Below are 17436 nucleotides of genomic sequence, written 5' to 3' on the forward strand. Positions count from 1 at the left end.
ACAGGAGGTTCTCAGGGAAAAAAATTCCTTAATGGTGGGCAGAGCTGTCCCTAGGGGACTTCCAAGAGCTAAGCAGATCAAAGCAAGCATAACTATCACACTGAGGAGATTTAAACTTCAAGACTCCTAATAAGAAATGGAAAGGGAGGTGGACATTTTTTTGCTGTTTCTAAAATTAAATAGGCAGCTCGCATTGTTTTTTAAATTATTACGAAGCACAAGTTTAAGCTTTGTTTGTTTGCCTGGACTGCTCAAGACCTGGATGCTTGTGTAGGAGAACTCTTTGAGTTGGCTTCTTAAATCCCTTCATGCGGTTTCACATCGGACACTCCTGGATGAAACACAGCAGCCTGGTCTTCTAACTGGCTTATTCAAAGTGATACAAGCTCCGAAGGTGAGATCTGGTAAGAGTGTTGCCGTTTTCACAATGTAAGAAAATTAATACTGTAATTATTAATAATAGTGTGTAATAAGCATGTCATAAAAACAACAGTAACATTTCCAAGATCACTGCTTTTATAATTTATGCTGAGGTAAGGGAGGAAATCCCTGGAAATATTCATTTTTAAGAGGGGGTTTGCGAGACTTGACATTTTAGTGAAAGGGGTTCGCAGGTAAAGTTTGGGAACCACTGCTCTAGAGCAAGCCCTTGGTGAAGAGGGTAAGGGCAGAATTTCTGAGAGGAGTGAATTGTTACTTAAAGAAGTTCCTGGGAAAAGGAATTCTCTTGGTAATCCATGCAAGTAGTTTGCTGTAGCTGAAGGATGTGGAAGTGATTTAATCAAGGAAATTTCAGTTCCTAACAGCCAAAATTTTTCTGTGGTGAAGGAATCCACATATTTTCCTTTTGAAAGATCCAGTGTGGGTAGCTTTGAGGTCTCCGGTGGAGTAAAAGCTGTTAAGGAATTTAAACAGCCCTATGACCAAGTGGTTCTGTTTGGCCAGCTTGTTGGGAAGACAATGGCGTTGGAAGGAACAGGAATGCGTCTGGGCTAATTCTTTAAGTGAGCAGGTGCTTCAGGACCTGCAGTTGGTGAACACACCTTGCCAGCAAAGCAATTCCTGTGAGCAGGAAATTTCCATTTTCAATCTTCTAGGAAAAGGTGGGGGAGGAGGGAAAGACCGCTCCTGCTGAAGGGAAGAATGAGTGTCCAGCCTTGAAACTGGTAGCTGCTGAGAAGTTAAAAGCTCGTGTCTGTGTTGATACAAATTGCCTGACTGATTGGGGGGAGAAAGACTTGCTAATAGCTGTTAGCACAGAGAGCCAGTGAATTCTGTTACGCAAAAGCAATTAGGGTTTGATCCTTCAGGACAAGGAGGAAAAAGAAAACTTGATTTTGCAAGTTTGATTTTGCCAGTGGGAGAACACTTCATTCGATAACAGATCTGGAAGTAGCTATACTTGAACAAAAAAAACCTTCAGAAACAGACTTCAAAGACAGGTTTCAGAGTAGCAGCCATGTTAGTCTGTATTCGCAAAAAGAAAAGGAGGACTTGTGCAAATAAATTGGTTAGACTTCAAAGAGAAACAGCAGAATTCAAATTCATTTGCAAATTTAACACCATTAATTTGGGCTTGAATAGGGACTGAGAGTGGCTGGCTCATTATAGAAGCAGCTTTGCCTCTCCTGGAATTGACACCTCATCTATTGTTGGGAGTGGACCACATCCACCCTGATCGAATTGGCCCTGTCAACACTGGTTCTCCACTTGTGAGGTAGCTCCCTTCTCTTCATGTGTCAGTATATTTATGTCTGCGCCTGTAATGTTCACTCCATGCATCTGAAAAAGTGGGGTTTTTACCCACGAAAGCTTAAGTTCAAATAAATCTGTTAGTCTTTAAGGTGCCACCGGACTCCTTGTTGTTTTTGTGGATACAGACCAACACTTGATTTTGCAAAGGGAAGTCACAGGTTGACCCTAAGAGGTCTAAACCCCAATAGCGTTGAGCCAAAGGTGTGGCATGACAAACATGATCGTAGATGGACACTTGCGATGGATTTGTTGTTGTTGCTCATGGTAATTCTTGTAACTAATGTGTTGCTATTACCAAGAACTGTAAAAATGTCCAATGTGTCTAATCTTTTGAAAAAACCCTTGAACATGTTAAGAGTAACACATGAGATCAACTTTGTGTTAAACAGCCTGGTAATACTGACATTCCAAGCCTGACTGGCTATGTGAAAAGGGAAACTGAGGCACACTACCCTATTGCTTTCACGGCTAACTGCCAAGATTCCTGTACTATGGACAACATTAATATCTACATTGACTTGATGTTAACTGGGTTCCACACATTTGCCAGAGCTTGTATGGATAAAGTAGCTACGTTCTTTAGCTCTTGGCAAGATCACGAGACCTACAGGAACCATGCTGCAAGGGCAGATCCAATCCACTATTGTTCTAACCAAGTTTTACCTTGAGTTTGTGAAGAGATTCAACCATGTTATTGAACATGAGTTTGATAAACCATTTCTGTTCTACACTGGTACGGCTTCGAACCCAATACTAGCTGTAGTAAGACAGAACCCAGGATGGGGAGCTCTTGGGATGCAGTCAGTGATGTTTGTGTCATCCCTTCCTGCATCAATTTTCCATTGGGGGTGTGATGTTACGAGTGTAATATAATATCTCATTGAAAGGTGACCGGACCAGAAAGAGTTAATGAACTCTCAGACTGACCTGACCCAGGGCCGAACTTTAAAGACTTCTAAGGAAAAGATGGCAATGAATAGAGCTTTGAAATGCAGCCGGCATTGTTAGAGGTAGAAGGGGAGATGTTTGTTCAGGTCTTGTGAGGTCAGCAAACAAGTCTTGTCTATCACTGTGGCTTTAATTCAAAGATCAAAAAAGGAGTATTAACATTTAGGAAGACACTGGAGTGAAATTGTATTATTGTCTGTATGTCTCTCTGAAGGTTGCGGTAACCAGTATCTGAACTGCTTAATGGATAAATTACCCTGTGCTCATTGCCAGGATGTTTGGGAGAAGGAAAGTGAAGCTGATTGTTTACTCAGGCCAAAAGGCTGCTGGAAATGTATAAAGACCTTGGGACACGATCCTTCTTCATCTCAGATCTGCTTTGGGTTTCAAGAGGAGGAAACTTTGAGCCATAAGGATTGAGATCCCCAGTCGCTGACTGGAGTCACCCTGACTATGGACATTGGACTATAACCTCTGGACTATTTCTAAAAGGACTTTTGGCCACTACAAACTCATCTCTGCTACGTATCTGACCTCAAGAATTGAACTCAAGTCTGTCTGTATATTGATCTTTTAACCAACACACTCTCTCTTATTTTTTAATACATTTTAGTTTAGTTAATAAGAATTGACTGTAAGCGTGTATGTGGGGTAAGATCTGAGTTATCATTTGACCTGGGTCTGGGGCTTGGTCCTTTGGGGTCAGGAGAACCTTTTCTTTTATATGATGAAATAGGATTTTCAGAGTTTATCATCCTATGTTTGACAGGTGTGTCTGGATGGAGGCCTGAGGCTGGATACTTTAAGGGAACTGTGCTGTTTGGACTTCTGAGTAACCAGGGAGGTGCTGTAGAAGCTGTTTTGGGCTGGCTGGGTAAATCTAAGTATTGGAATATCCACCAGCGTCGGGGTTTGCCTGCCCCGGTCTGTTTGCAGATCACCCTGGTTGAGTGACCTCAGCGGGCTCCCACGGGCATCGTCACACCGCGGGGGGCGTCGGGGAGCCGGCCGTGCTGAGTGCGGGGGCGGTGCTGCGCGCTCACCGCGTTCATGTCGATGCCGTTGGTGTAGGACCAGGCGTGCTGGAAATACTCCTCCAGCCGCTGGCGCAGCGGGTTGGGGATCTGGTGGAAGCGGATGAACTCGCGGACGCGTAGCATCTGGGTGTGGTAACGCGCGGTGCCCGAGTAGAGGCGCTGGATGATGGCCGAGACGTTGCCAAAGATGCTGGCGTACATCAGGGCTGGAGGCAGAGAGGCAGCAGTGAGCATGCGGACGCACACACACGCACAGGAGCACACACTTACACACTCATGCACACACACGCACACACAAATACGCAGCCCCCTTCCCCGCCACACCTCCCAGCAGGCGCCCCTGGGGCAGGTGGTCTGGGACAGGTGCGGGGCAGGCAGGGGACAGGTGAGAGGCGGGGGCAGGGAGGGGACAGGTGCAGGGTGGGCGCAGGTGTGGGACAGGCAGGGGGTGGGCATGGGTGAGGCAGGGGGTGGGAAGTGGCAGCCAGAGGAGAGGCGTGGGGTGGGCAGGGGGCAGGCAGGAGGTGGGTGTGGGTCAGGCAGGGGGCAGGTGTGAGGCAGGCACATGTCAGGTGGGGTCAGGGGGAGCGGGTAGGGGTCAGGTGTGGGGCAGTTGCAAGCAGGGGGCGGGTAGGGGACAGGTGTGGGGGAGATGCAGGCAGGAGGTGGGCACAGGCAGGGGATGGCAGGCACAGGCAAGGGCCTGGAAGACAGGGGGCGGGTAGGGGTCAGGTGTGGGAAGGGCGCAGGCAGGGTGCAGCAGGGGTGGGCGGGCAGGCGGGCGCAGGCAAGGGGTGGGCAGGCAGGGGGCGGGCAGGCAGGGTGCAGCAGGGGTGGGCGGGCGGGCGCAGGCAAGGGGCTGGCGGGCGGGCGCAGGCAGGGGGTGGGCAGGCAGGGTGCAGCAGGGGTGGGCAGGCGCAGGCAAGGGGCGGGCGGGCGCAGGCAGGCAGGGGCAGGCCCCGCCCCGTTCGCACTCACAGCCGATGAGCATGACGCAGATGGAGAAGATCTTCTCGGAGTTGGTGTTGGGGGAGACGTTGCCGAAGCCCACGCTGGTCAGGCTGCTGAAGGTGAAGTAGAGCGCCGTGACGTACTTGTCCTTGATGCTGGGCCCCTGCAGCGGGGCGCTCTCGTTCAGGGGCTTGCGGATCTGGTCGCCCAGCGAGTGCAGCCAGCCGATGCTCTGCCGCTCCATGTTGCCGATGGCGTACCAGATGCAGGCCAGCCAGTGGGCGATGAGGGCGAAGGTGCACATGAGCAGGAAGAGCACGGCCGCCCCGTACTCCGAGTAGCGGTCCAGCTTACGGGCCACGCGCACCAGGCGGAGCAGCCGGGCCGTCTTCAGCAGCCCGATCAGCGTCGTGGTCTGAGGGCAAAGGGGCAGAGCCGAGAGCAGAGGGGGTCAAAGCCATGGGTCCGTTCTGCCCACCCAGGCCGGCTGAGCCAGAGCGGGGCTCTTAGAGATGCCCATGTTCGGCTGCTTTCCCCGCGACCCCCGGGTCCTTCCCGAGCCGCTGCTCCCCAGGATCCCGCCCCGTCTGGGGAGCGCGACCCCCATCCTGGCCCCAGCTGGCCTTGTGGTTCCTCGGATTGAGGCTCATTAAAACACCTGCCAGGTATGGTCCAGAGCAGCGGTTCTCGAACGTTTGCCCTGGTGACCCCTTTCACACAGCCAGCCTCCGAGTGCGACCCCCCGGAGACATGAAAACCATGTTTTTAATATTTAACTCCATTATAAATGCTGGAGGTGAAGCGGGGCTTGGGGGCTGACAGCTCGCGACCCCCCAGGTAATAGCCTCGCGAGCCCCTGAGGCAGGGGGGGCCAACTTCGCATCGACTCCGGGGCTGGAGCTACAGTTGCCAACTTTCCAATGTGCCAGGGGGAGGGGTGTGTGTGTGTGTGTGTGTGTGTGTGTGTGTGTGCGCGTGTGCTCACTGCTCCACCCCTGGCTCTGCCACAGGCCCTGCCCCCTTCCCGCCCCCTTCCCTGAGCCTGCCGTGCCCTCGCTCCTCCCCCCAGAGCCTCCTGCACCCTGCGGATGGCCAGGGGACAGCTGATCGGGAGGTGCGGGGAGGGAGGGGGAGGCGCTGCCAGCGGGGCTGCTGGTGGCCGGGAGGTGCTGGGAGTGGGGGCGGGGAGCGGATGGGGGGCTGCTGGCATATTACCGTGGTTCTTTGGCAATGAACATTGGTAAATTCTGGCTCTTTCTCAGGCTCAGGTTGGCCACCCCGGGGGGGTCCCAACTCTGTCTGAGAGCCTCTGGTCTAGAGAATACTTAGTCTTGCCCCGAGTGCAGGGGACTGGACTAGGCGACCTCTCGAGGTCCCTCCCTGCCCTACAACTCTGTGATTCGATGATCTCGTTCACACGAGCCCGTGACAAAGTGGGAAGTTTCTGCAATATCTTTATGAAGGCTGCGTGTGCCTCAGTTTCCCCAGGTGCGGCACTGTTACCTGGGGAGGGGGAAGGCCTGTCTGCTCTCAGGGCAGGCCAGGAGTCTCTAGCTGTCGGGGCCCTAACCCCATAGCAGTGCAGCATGAGAGGACAACGGCAAATCCAATCACCTGGACGGGGACACCCAGCAACCCACGTCCCAGAGAGATCTGGACCCCCCCCCCCCCGGCCCATTACAGGGGGCTGAGCCACACCCCCCAGCTCGGGATCACAGGACGGGGGAGGGGTGAGGTGGGGGTAAGCGTTGGCTGTGGGGAGCAGTTGGGGCCCATCTGGGAACTGACCAAGGAGGCCGCCCAGACAGACAGAGCCAGACCCGAGGGTTCCCCACAGCCGGGCTGGGCTCGAGGCTGGCCAGGACGGACTCTGCTTCACCCTTCATTGCCCCAGGCTGCCCTAAGGGCCCCCTAGGCCGGGCCCCAGCTAACAACTGAACCCGGCTGTCCCCACACTGGGAGGGTCCCTCCAGGGGCTGGGTGAGGGGCCCTGATCCCTGCACAGCGGCTGAGTCTCCCTCAGGGGCTGTCTCTGGGGGACTCACTGCCTGGAGCTTGTGGGAGCATGGGGGGAGCTGCAGGCTCTGAGGGCCAGTCTAGGGGGCAGTGAGGCCGCGTGGCTCACCCTGGAGGCAGAGTGGGACCCCCAGGGGGGCTGGCCCAGTGAAGGGGCCTCCCAGAGACCGTTCCAAAGCCTCAGCCCTGTAGGTCTGTGACGGGGCAGGGCTGGAAGGTGGCTGGGTGGGACAGGCCTGGGCTGGAAGGTGGGTGGCTCAGCGCCCAGCATGCAACGCTCCCGCCCGCCCGAGACCCCGCCCGCTCCTTGAGCCCAGCGCCCAGCATGCAACGCTCCCGCCTGCCCGAGACCCCCAGATGGGAGTGGGGCTGGAAAGAACCTGGGTCGGACGGGGGCGGGGCTGGAGGGGGCCTGGGTTACACAGGGGTGGGGCCAGCCCCCCGCGCCCATGGCAGGGCTGGAATCGCCCCAGGGCCAGCGCGGTCGTTACCTCCTCAGAGCCGGAGCCGGAGCCGAAGATGAGCAGGTCGAAGGGGATGGCGGCCACCATGTCGATGAGGAACCAGCCCTTGAAGTAGTGGATGGCGATGCGGGCCGGGTGGCTCACCACCTCCTCGTTGGAGTTGACGTAGGTGGTGCGGAAGTTGATGAGGATGTCGATGAGGAACATGATGTCCACCAGCAGGTCCACCACGGTGAGCGGGCTGCAGGAGTAGCCGCACTCATGCCGCGTGGGCTCCTCCTTCTCGTTGAGCAGGAAGGCGGCCGAGTAGGGCGTGAAGACGGCCGTGTAGATGACCAGCAGCAGGATGAGCCAGTCCCACACCGCCTTGAAGGGGCTGTAGTGCAGGATGGTCCATTTGTGGATGCGCGGCGCCTGCAGCTTGTACTCCGGGAGCACGTCGGCCCCGAGGGACAGGACCTGCGGGGACACACGGGGCTGGGAGCCAGGCGACGAGCCTGCTAGGCAGGGCCATGGCATCGCGCGGCATGGCCACAGCCCGGCGCCCAGCATGCACCGCTCCCGCCCGCCCGGGACCCCGCCCGCTCCTTGAGCCCGGCGCCCAGCATGCACCGCTCCCGCCCGCCCGAGACCCCGCCCGCTCCCCGAACACCGCGCCACCCGCCTGGCCCCCGCCCGCTCCTTCAGCCTAGCGCCCAGCATGCAACGCTCCCGCCCGCCCGGGACCCCGCCCGCTCCTTGAGCCCGGCGCCCAGCATGCACCGCTCCCGCCCGCCCAGGATCCCGCCCGCTCCTTGAGCCCGGCGCCCAGCATGCACCGCTCCCGCCCGCCCGGGACACCGCCCGCTCCCCGAACACCACGCCACCCGCTTGGCCCCCGCCCGCTCCTTGAGCCCAGCGCCCAGCATGCAATGCTCCCGCCCGCCCGGGACCCCGCCCGCTCCCCGAACACCACGCCACCCGCTTGGCCCCCGCCCGCTCCTTGAGCCCAGCGCCCAGCATGCAATGCTCCCGCCCGCCCGAGACCCCGCCCGCTCCTTGAGCCCGGCGCCCAGCATGCAACGCTCCCGCCCGCCCGAGACCCCGCCCGCTCCTTGAGCCCGGCGCCCAGCATGCAACGCTCCCGCCTGCCCGAGACCCCGCCCGCTCCTTGAGCCCAGCGCCCAGCATGCAATGCTCCCGCCTGCCCGAGACCCCGCCCGCTCCCCGAACACCGCGCCACCCGCCTGGCCCCTGCCCGCTCCTTGAGCCCAGCGCCCAGCATGCAACGCTCCCGCCTGCCCGAGACCCCGCCCGCTCCCCGAACACCGCGCCACCCGCCTGGCCCCTGCCCGCTCCTTGAGCCCAGCGCCCAGCATGCAATGATCCCGCCTGCCCGAGACCCCGCCCGCTCCCCGAACACCACGCCACCCGCTTGGCCCCCGCCCGCTCCCTGAGCACAGTCCCTCCCCGCTGAGCCCCCCATTCACTCCCCGAGCACGGCGCCCCCCCCCCGCTGAGCCCCCCGCTCACTCCCCGAGCATGGTACCCGCTGCTGAGCTGATCTCCCCACCCTGTTCCCTGCAGTATGGCGCCCCCTGCTGAGCCCCTCACTCCCTTTGGCCCAGTGCGTCTTACTGAGGCCAGAACTGATTGAGAGGGGCTGGTGCCCCCAGGCCTGGTGTCTGCATCCCGGGACTGTCCTTTGCTACCCCCCATCTAAGAGCTGTCCCCAGTGCAGAGTGGGAGTAGGGCCAGTGCTGAGGACCCACAGACAGCTGGCCCTGCACCTCTCGGGCACCAGGGCAGCACATCAGCTGTGTCTGGGGTGTGGGGGTGCTGGCCACACACACTGGGCCCCTGTGCAGGAGCACGGGGGGCTGCCAGTGCGCCAGAAGCATTCAGTCGGAAGCAGCTGCACTGCCGAGCTGTGACGTTATTGACATGAACTGGGACCGTGAGCTGTAGCTCACGAAAGCTCATGCTCAAATAAATTGGTTAGTCTCTAAGGTGCCACAAGTCCTCCTTTCCTTTTTGGGACCATATAGATCATTGTTGCAACCAAGGTCCTGTCATGGCACCAAATCTTATATAAAGGGGGTCAAATGAGGTGTCTCAGACAAGGTGATGGTGGGCTGGTTAGGATGATGCTGTCTGTGTGTGGGTATCATTTTTATAGTTAAAGTTATGAATATTGGCTCTATCCTGCCTGTAGTTCAAACGTGTGCTGTGCTTCTGGGTGCCACCCCAGACAGGTTGGTGTCAGCTCTGCCCAGCCTGCTGGATGGCCCATTAAGGACCATCAGCTACACAAATGACCCACTGAGAGAAGGCAGACACGCCTGGGGACTCAGCCAGGTGTGCAGGGCCCTGCCTAGGGACAGAACTCTGAGGTGTTTCCAGGCCAAGGGATGGGCAGCTTGTCCTTGGGACAAAGGAAGCAGAGACCACATGGCAAGAGACTATAAACAGCTGCTGCAGCTCCTCCATCTGGTCTTCAATCCTGCTTCCTACCTCTGGAGGGATTTGGCTACAAAGGGAAGCTCTACACAAAGGACTGAAAGACCCATCCCAGCTGGGGATGTTCTCCAGAGACTTGATTTGAACTTGCCGTTTATTCCATCACTGCTACAAGCCTGAACCAAGAACTTTGCCATGACTGTATGTCATTGATTCGATTGAACCCATTCTAGCTCTCATCTCTATCTTTTTCCTTTTATGAATAAACCTTTAGATTTTAGATTCTAAAGGATTGACAACAGTGTGATTTGTGGGTAAGATCTGACTTGTGTATTGACTGGGGTCTGGGGCTTGGTCCTTTGCGATCGAGGGAATCTTTTTTCTTTTACTGGGGTATTGGTTTTCATAACCATTCGTCCCCATAACAAGTGACACTGGTGGTGATACTGGGAAACTGGGAGACTGAGAGTGGTTGAGTCATTATGCAAGGTCACCTATTTCCCCTTGTTCTTGTTAAACCCTGGATTTGTGCTGGAAATGGCCCACCTTGATTATCATACACATTGTAAGGAGAGTGATCACTTTAGATAAGCTATTACCAGCAGGAGAGTGGGGTGGGGGGAGAGAAAACCTTTTGAAGTGATAAACACCCATTTTTTCATGGTCTGTGTGTATAAAAACATCCTCACTGTATTTTCCACTTTACGCATCCGATGAAGTGAGCTGTAGCTCATGAAAGTTTACGCTCAAATAAATTGGTTAGTCTCTAAAGTGCCACAAGTCCTCCTTTTCCTTTTGGAATACAGACTAACACGGCTGCTACTCTGAAACCTATGGGAGACTGGGATAGATGGACCCTTGGTCTGACTCAATATGGCCGTTCTTACATAAAAATAAGAACTAAAAAGTTGAGTACAGAAACTCCCCAAGATAATGACCTCTTGAGATAGCGAAGATGTGAATAACGTCCTGGGCAAATACTGCATTTTAAAATCTTGGCCTACTAGGAAACGTATTTATATAAGTTTCCCAGTCACAAATCTGGAGTGAAGTCACTAGAACATAGTCCAATGCCCTGGCCGCTGTTGTTCGTTGTGCCACCGTTCACTCTACCGCTCTGTCCCCAATGGCCCTACCCCGTCACCTTCTGCTGCCACCTGCCACGTGACCGCTGCGAGTCCACCGGCTCTCGGGGGGAATCTCGCTGCTAGTGCAGGCTGGGCCGTGTACTCCACAGAAACACTGTCCCGCAGCAGGGGTCACTTAACAGAACAAAAGACTCTCTGTGGAGCCTAACCAGCTCTCCCTCTAAACAGGAGAGGGGGCAGGTCAGATAGTGCCTGTGACTCTTAGGCAGGGCCCACCCCACCAAGCAAAACCCCTCTGTCTCTCCACTGGGATCTGGCATCCAACCCCCTGCTTGGGGAGTGCCGTTCGGCTGAGGGTGACTGGGGCTTAGTTTGTAAGGAAAGAGGTGCCGGGGCTCACGCAAGTTTGTTACTTTCACAACTGATGTGACAAGCCCAGAGGTCCCCGGGCTCTGAACGGCTGAGCCTGGAGGTGCCAGGGCTCAGCCCTGGCACAAATTAAGCACAGAGGGAGACCCCCTCATTCAGTCAGGCTAAGCCCAGTTCTGCTGCCCTCTACTCCTACAATGAGAAGAACAACATTTCATGACCCCCACATTTAATACTTCAGTGATTTGTAACCCAACACCAGGCAAAACCGATCCCTTGGGCGATGCAGCTCTGTCTGCTGGATACTTCATGTCAATACAGTCTGGTCCTGAAGCCTCCCCCCACCCCAGCTCATCACGAGCTGCCAGGGCAGAGCTCAGTCAAACCTGGCCTACAAATCATACATTTAAATGATAAGGTTGGCCAACATCCCAGACACCAATGCGCCGACATTGTCGGCAAAAACAACAGCTGTGGGAGGGGGCAGGCTTTGTCCAAATGTTTCAAACCCACTGTCCTTTCTCACACACCGTATCTACTTTTACAGTGTGTATTGATGTTTCAATTTCAAGTCAAATCTCCAACCAACGACTAAATTGGCAGCACTGCACGGAAGGGGGCGGGGGAAGGGGGTTGTGGAAATTCAGGGGGGTAGGGAAATCCCTGCCCCAGGTACAATGGCTGGAGAGCGCTGGTGCTGGTCGGGCGGATGCATTGGGGTGTCGTGTTGGTTACTGGGCGCTGTCTCTTTAAGGATGGATGGGGCGGGGCAGGGTGGGGCAGACTTTGCAGGAGGCAGGGTGGAGGATTGTCCCTGGGGCAGGGGGTCCCCCACTGGGGGGCCCCAATGGGCAGAACTCCATTCCACACAGCAGCCCCCCGCCCCCATGTTCCTGGCCTCAGGGCAGCACTGGGGGACTCTGCCCACGAGCCAGCGTCCCTGTGCTGCGCAAGGGGGGCACCCGGCAGAGGGCACCAGCCAGCCAGGTCACCCCACGGGCCCCCCGACAAGCGTGTGTGCTGGCCAGGGGGGCTGCCCTGCACAGAGATGGGGCTGCCACAGGCCAGGCCTCCCAGCGCTGGGGACACGGCCTGACGCCAGACACGAGGGCTACACGCAATGAGGGTCCATCTGCAAATTGGCTCGTTATCGAATTTCCATAAACATCACACCCTGGCTCCTCAACACCAGCGGATTGGCTCCTGAGATGCCGACGGTCAGACCCCTCCCTGCATGAACGGCGGCACCGGGGTCCCCCAGCTACAGTGCTGCACCCCTCCCCCGGGCCTTTGCCCACCCGCAGCATCAACACCGCACCCCTCCCCCGGGCCTTTGCCCACCCGCAGCATCAACACCGCACCCCTCCCCCGGGCACTCGCCCACCCCGCACCATCAACACCGCACCCCTCCCCCGGGCACCCGCCCACCCCGCAGCATCAACACTGCACCCCTCCCCCGGGCACCCGCCCACCCCGCAGCATCAACACCGCAACCCTCCCCCGGGCACCCGCCCACCCCGCAGCATCAACACCGCACCCCTCCCCCGGGCACTCGCCCACCCCGCAGCATCAACACCGCACCCCTCCCCCGGGCACTCGCCCACCCCGCAGCATCAACACCGCACCCTCCCCTGGGCACCCGCCCACCCCGCAGCATCAACACCGCACCCCTCCCCCGGGCACCCGCCCACCCCGCAGCATCAACACCGCCCCCCTCCCCCGGGCACCCGCCCACCCCGCAGCATCAACACCGCACCCCTCCCCCGGGCCTTTGCCCACCCCGCAGCATCAACACCGCACCCCTCCCCCGGGCACTCGCCCACCCCGCAGCATCAACACCGCACCCCTCCCCCGGGCACTCGCCCACCCCGCAGCATCAACACCGCACCCTCCCCTGGGCACCCGCCCACCCCGCAGCATCAACACCGCACCCCTCCCCCGGGCACCCGCCCACCCCGCAGCATCAACACCGCCCCCCTCCCCCGGGCACCCGCCCACCCCGCAGCATCAACACCGCACCCCTCCCCCGGGCCTTTGCCCACCCCGCAGCATCAACACCGCACCCCTCCCCCGGGCACTCGCCCACCCCGCAGCATCAACACCGCACCCCTCCCCCGGGCACTCGCCCACCCTGCAGCATCAACACCGCCCCCCTCCCCCGGGCACTCGCCCACCCCGCAGCATCAACACCGCACCCCTCCCCCGGGCCTTTGCCCACCCCGCAGCATCAACACCGCACCCCTCCCCCGGGCACCCGCCCACCCCGCACCATCAACACCGCCCCCCTCCCCCGGGCACTCGCCCACCCCGCACCATCAACACCGCCCCCCTCCCCCGGGCACCCGCCCACCCCGCAGCATCAACACCGCACCCCTCCCCCGGGCACCCGCCCACCCCGCAGCATCAACACCGCACCCCTCCCCCGGGCACTCGCCCACCCCGCAGCATCAACACCGCACCCCTCCCCCGGGCACTCGCCCACCCCGCAGCATCAACACCGCACCCCTCCCCCGGGCACTCGCCCACCCCGCAGCATCAACACCGCACCCTCCCCTGGGCACCCGCCCACCCCGCAGCATCAACACCGCACCCCTCCCCCGGGCACCCGCCCACCCCGCAGCATCAACACCGCCCCCCTCCCCTGGGCACCCGCCCACCCCGCAGCATCAACACCGCACCCCTCCCCCGGGCCTTTGCCCACCCCGCAGCATCAACACCGCACCCCTCCCCCGGGCACTCGCCCACCCCGCAGCATCAACACCGCACCCCTCCCCCGGGCACTCGCCCACCCTGCAGCATCAACACCGCACCCCTCCCCCGGGCACCCGCCCACCCCGCACCATCAACACCGCCCCCCTCCCCCGGGCACTCGCCCACCCCGCACCATCAACACCGCCCCCCTCCCCCGGGCACTCGCCCACCCCGCACCATCAACACCGCCCCCCTCCCCCGGGCACTCGCCCACCCCGCACCATCAACACCGCACCCCTCCCCCGGGCACCCGCCCACTCCGCAGCATCAACACCGCACCCCTCCCCCGGGCCTTTGCCCACCCCGCAGCATCAACACCGCACCCCTCCCCCGGGCACCCGCCCACCCCGCAGCATCAACACCGCCCCCCTCCCCCGGGCACTCGCCCACCCCGCACCATCAACACCGCACCCCTCCCCCGGGCACCCGCCCACCCCGCAGCATCAACACCGCACCCCTCCCCCGGGCACCCGCCCACCCCGCAGCATCAACACCGCCCCCCTCCCCCGGGCACTCGCCCACCCCGCAGCATCAACACCGCACCCCTCCCCCGGGCACTCGCCCACCCCGCAGCATCAACACCGCACCCCTCCCCCGGGCACTCGCCCACCCCGCAGCATCAACACCGCACCCCTCCCCCGGGCCTTTGCCCACCCGCAGCATCAACACCGCACCCCTCCCCCGGGCACTCGCCCACCCCGCAGCATCAACACCGCACCCTCCCCTGGGCACCCGCCCACCCCGCAGCATCAACACCGCACCCCTCCCCCGGGCACCCGCCCACCCCGCAGCATCAACACCGCACCCCTCCCCCGGGCACTCGCCCACCCCGCAGCATCAACACCGCACCCTCCCCTGGGCACCCGCCCACCCCGCAGCATCAACACCGCACCCTCCCCTGGGCACCCGCCCACCCCGCAGCATCAACACCGCACCCCTCCCCCGGGCACTCGCCCACCCCGCAGCATCAACACCGCACCCCTCCCCCGGGCACCCGCCCACCCCGCAGCATCAACACCGCACCCCTCCCCCGGGCCTTTGCCCACCCCGCAGCATCAACACCGCACCCCTCCCCTGGGCACTCGCCCACCCCGCAGCATCAACACCGCACCCCTCCCCCGGGCACTCGCCCACCCCGCAGCATCAACACCGCACCCCTCCCCCGGGCACCCGCCCACCCCGCAGCATCAACACCGCACCCCTCCCCCGGGCACCCGCCCACCCCGCAGCATCAACACCGCACCCCTCCCCCGGGCACCCGCCCACCCCGCAGCATCAACACTGCACCCCTCCCCTGGGCCTTTGCCCACCCGCAGCATCAACACTGCACCCCTCCCCTGGGCACCCGCCCACCCCGCAGCATCAACACCGCCCCCCTCCCCCGGGCACTCGCCCACCCCGCACCATCAACACCGCCCCCCTCCCCCGGGCACTCGCCCACCCCGCAGCATCAACACCGCACCCCTCCCCCGGGCACTCGCCCACCCCGCACCATCAACACCGCACCCCTCCCCCGGGCACCCGCCCACCCCGCAGCATCAACACCGCACCCCTCCCCCGGGCACTCGCCCACCCCGCAGCATCAACACCGCACCCCTCCCCCGGGCACTCGCCCACCCCGCAGCATCAACACCGCACCCCTCCCCCGGGCACCCGCCCACTCCGCAGCATCAACACCGCCCCCCTCCCCCGGGCACCCGCCCACCCCGCAGCATCAACACTGCACCCCTCCCCCGGGCACTCGCCCACCCCGCAGCATCAACACCGCACCCCTCCCCCGGGCCTTTGCCCACCCGCAGCATCAACACTGCACCCCTCCCCTGGGCACCCGCCCACCCCGCAGCATCAACACCGCCCCCCTCCCCCGGGCACCCGCCCACCCCGCAGCATCAACACTGCACCCCTCCCCCGGGCACTCGCCCACCCCGCACCATCAACACCGCACCCCTCCCCCGGGCACTCGCCCACCCCGCAGCATCAACATCGCACCCCTCCCCCGGGCACTCGCCCACCCCGCAGCATCAACACCGCACCCCTCCCCCGGGCCTTTGCCCACCCGCAGCATCAACACTGCACCCCTCCCCTGGGCACCCGCCCACCCCGCAGCATCAACACCGCCCCCCTCCCCCGGGCACCCGCCCACCCCGCAGCATCAACACTGCACCCCTCCCCCGGGCACTCGCCCACCCTGCAGCATCAACACCGCACCCCTCCCCCGGGTGACTCAGCAGGGAGGGGGGAGTGTTGACCTGGGAATGTGCCCTGGGGAGGGGAGACCTGAGAGCCTGTCACCTGAGCCAGGAGGGGGAGGGGGAGGTAACACCTCTGCCCAGGAATGTGAACAGAGGCTGCAGCAGGGAGCCTGCGGGGTGGGTTGTAGTTGGCAGTTTGGAGGCTGGGGGGAGGAACACAGGGAACCCCAGGGCTGGGGTCTAAGCTCCCTGCTCCCCCAGAAGGACGTGATTGAGGGGTCCTGGTTGTACCCACAAGCTCTGTTGGGGGCTGTGTTCCTGTTGTCCAATAAACCTTCTGTTTTACTGGCTGGCTGAGAGTCTCAGTGGATCCCAGGAAGAGGGGTGCAGGGCCTGGACTCCCCCACACTCCGCGACAACTGCTGGTAGCGGTGGGATCTACTGCACCCCGTGAACGGCGCTTCCTGCAGTAAGTGACTGGGGAACAGTAAAACGAAGGGGAATTGACGGGGACCAGGCGTGCTGAAAATTCAGAGAGAGACGGTTTCAGGGGGCGGTTAACCCCTGGGAGTGTGTGACCAGAGAGAAAGACTTTTGCAGTAACAGGGTCCCCCGGGGGATTGCAGCGAGCGGTCCCAGGGGCGGAGGAGTCTGCAGCTCGACCCTGGCAAAGAGGTGGTGACCTCAAGAAGGACTGGCACACTAAGGGCTTTTCCTGGAAACCGTGGAAAGCTGCCCGGCCTGCGAGTGGCCAGCAGGGAGATGTACGCTAAACGCCTCAAGAGTGACCTGGTGGAGCTGTGCAGGCAGAGGGGGCTGCGCATCGGGAGGTCCACCAAGGAACAACTGATTGCCCAGTTGGAGGAGAGGGATCGCTTGGATGACCCGATCTCTGTCCCTGAGGGGAGCCGCCCGGCAGATGCAGCGTGGGCCCTGGGGCCTGACCGGGCTGGGAGGGGTCAGACTGCTGCCGAGGACATCCCGAGACCCTTCCTACCTATGCCTGGGGGAGAGGTTGGGGGAAGCCCAGCGAATACCGAGGGCACCCTGACCCCAGCACCCAGCAGGGGATCCTCCCGGCGGAGCTCCCCATCCCTGGAGCGGAGGCGGCTGGAATGGGAGAGGGAGATGAAAATGAGGGAGCTGGAGGATCATGAAAAACAACGTCAACATGAGGAGAAACAACGTCAACATGAGCAGGAGGAGAAGGAGAAACAACGTCAACATGAGCAGGAGGAGAAGGAGAGGGAGCGTCAGGAGAAGGAGAGGGAACGTCAGGAGAAGGAGAAACAAAGACAGCACGAACTGGAGCTGGCCAGGCTGAAGAGCAGTGGGGCCCCGGCTGTGGTGAGTGAGGGGGGACCCAAGACTGCAAGGAGCTTTGATAAGTGCTTCCTGGCCCAGCGGAAGGAGGGGGAGGACATAG

General features: G+C 60.8%; 1 protein-coding gene across 11 annotated transcripts in view; it reads right to left on the reverse strand.

Moving 5' to 3' along the window:
- The window catches only part of KCNH2 (potassium voltage-gated channel subfamily H member 2), a 126099-nt gene that overhangs the window by 12143 nt on the left and 96520 nt on the right, over positions 1–17436 (reverse strand). For 9 of the 11 annotated variants that reach the window (XM_075126108.1, XM_075126107.1, XM_075126110.1 and 6 more), the window contains 3 exons: positions 7199–7648; positions 4719–5106; positions 3747–3946 (listed from right to left, as the gene is read on the reverse strand). In XM_075126108.1, coding sequence (XP_074982209.1) covers positions 3747–3946; positions 4719–5106; positions 7199–7648 — 1038 coding nt within the window. The remainder of the gene's footprint in view (positions 1–3746; positions 3947–4718; positions 5107–7198; positions 7649–17436) is intronic. The other 2 variants (XM_075126109.1, XM_048841936.2) reach the window with 1 other exon arrangement.

The sequence above is a fragment of the Caretta caretta genome, chromosome 2 (assembly GCF_965140235.1).
Source record: "Caretta caretta isolate rCarCar2 chromosome 2, rCarCar1.hap1, whole genome shotgun sequence".
Classification (NCBI taxonomy): domain Eukaryota; kingdom Metazoa; phylum Chordata; order Testudines; family Cheloniidae; genus Caretta; species Caretta caretta.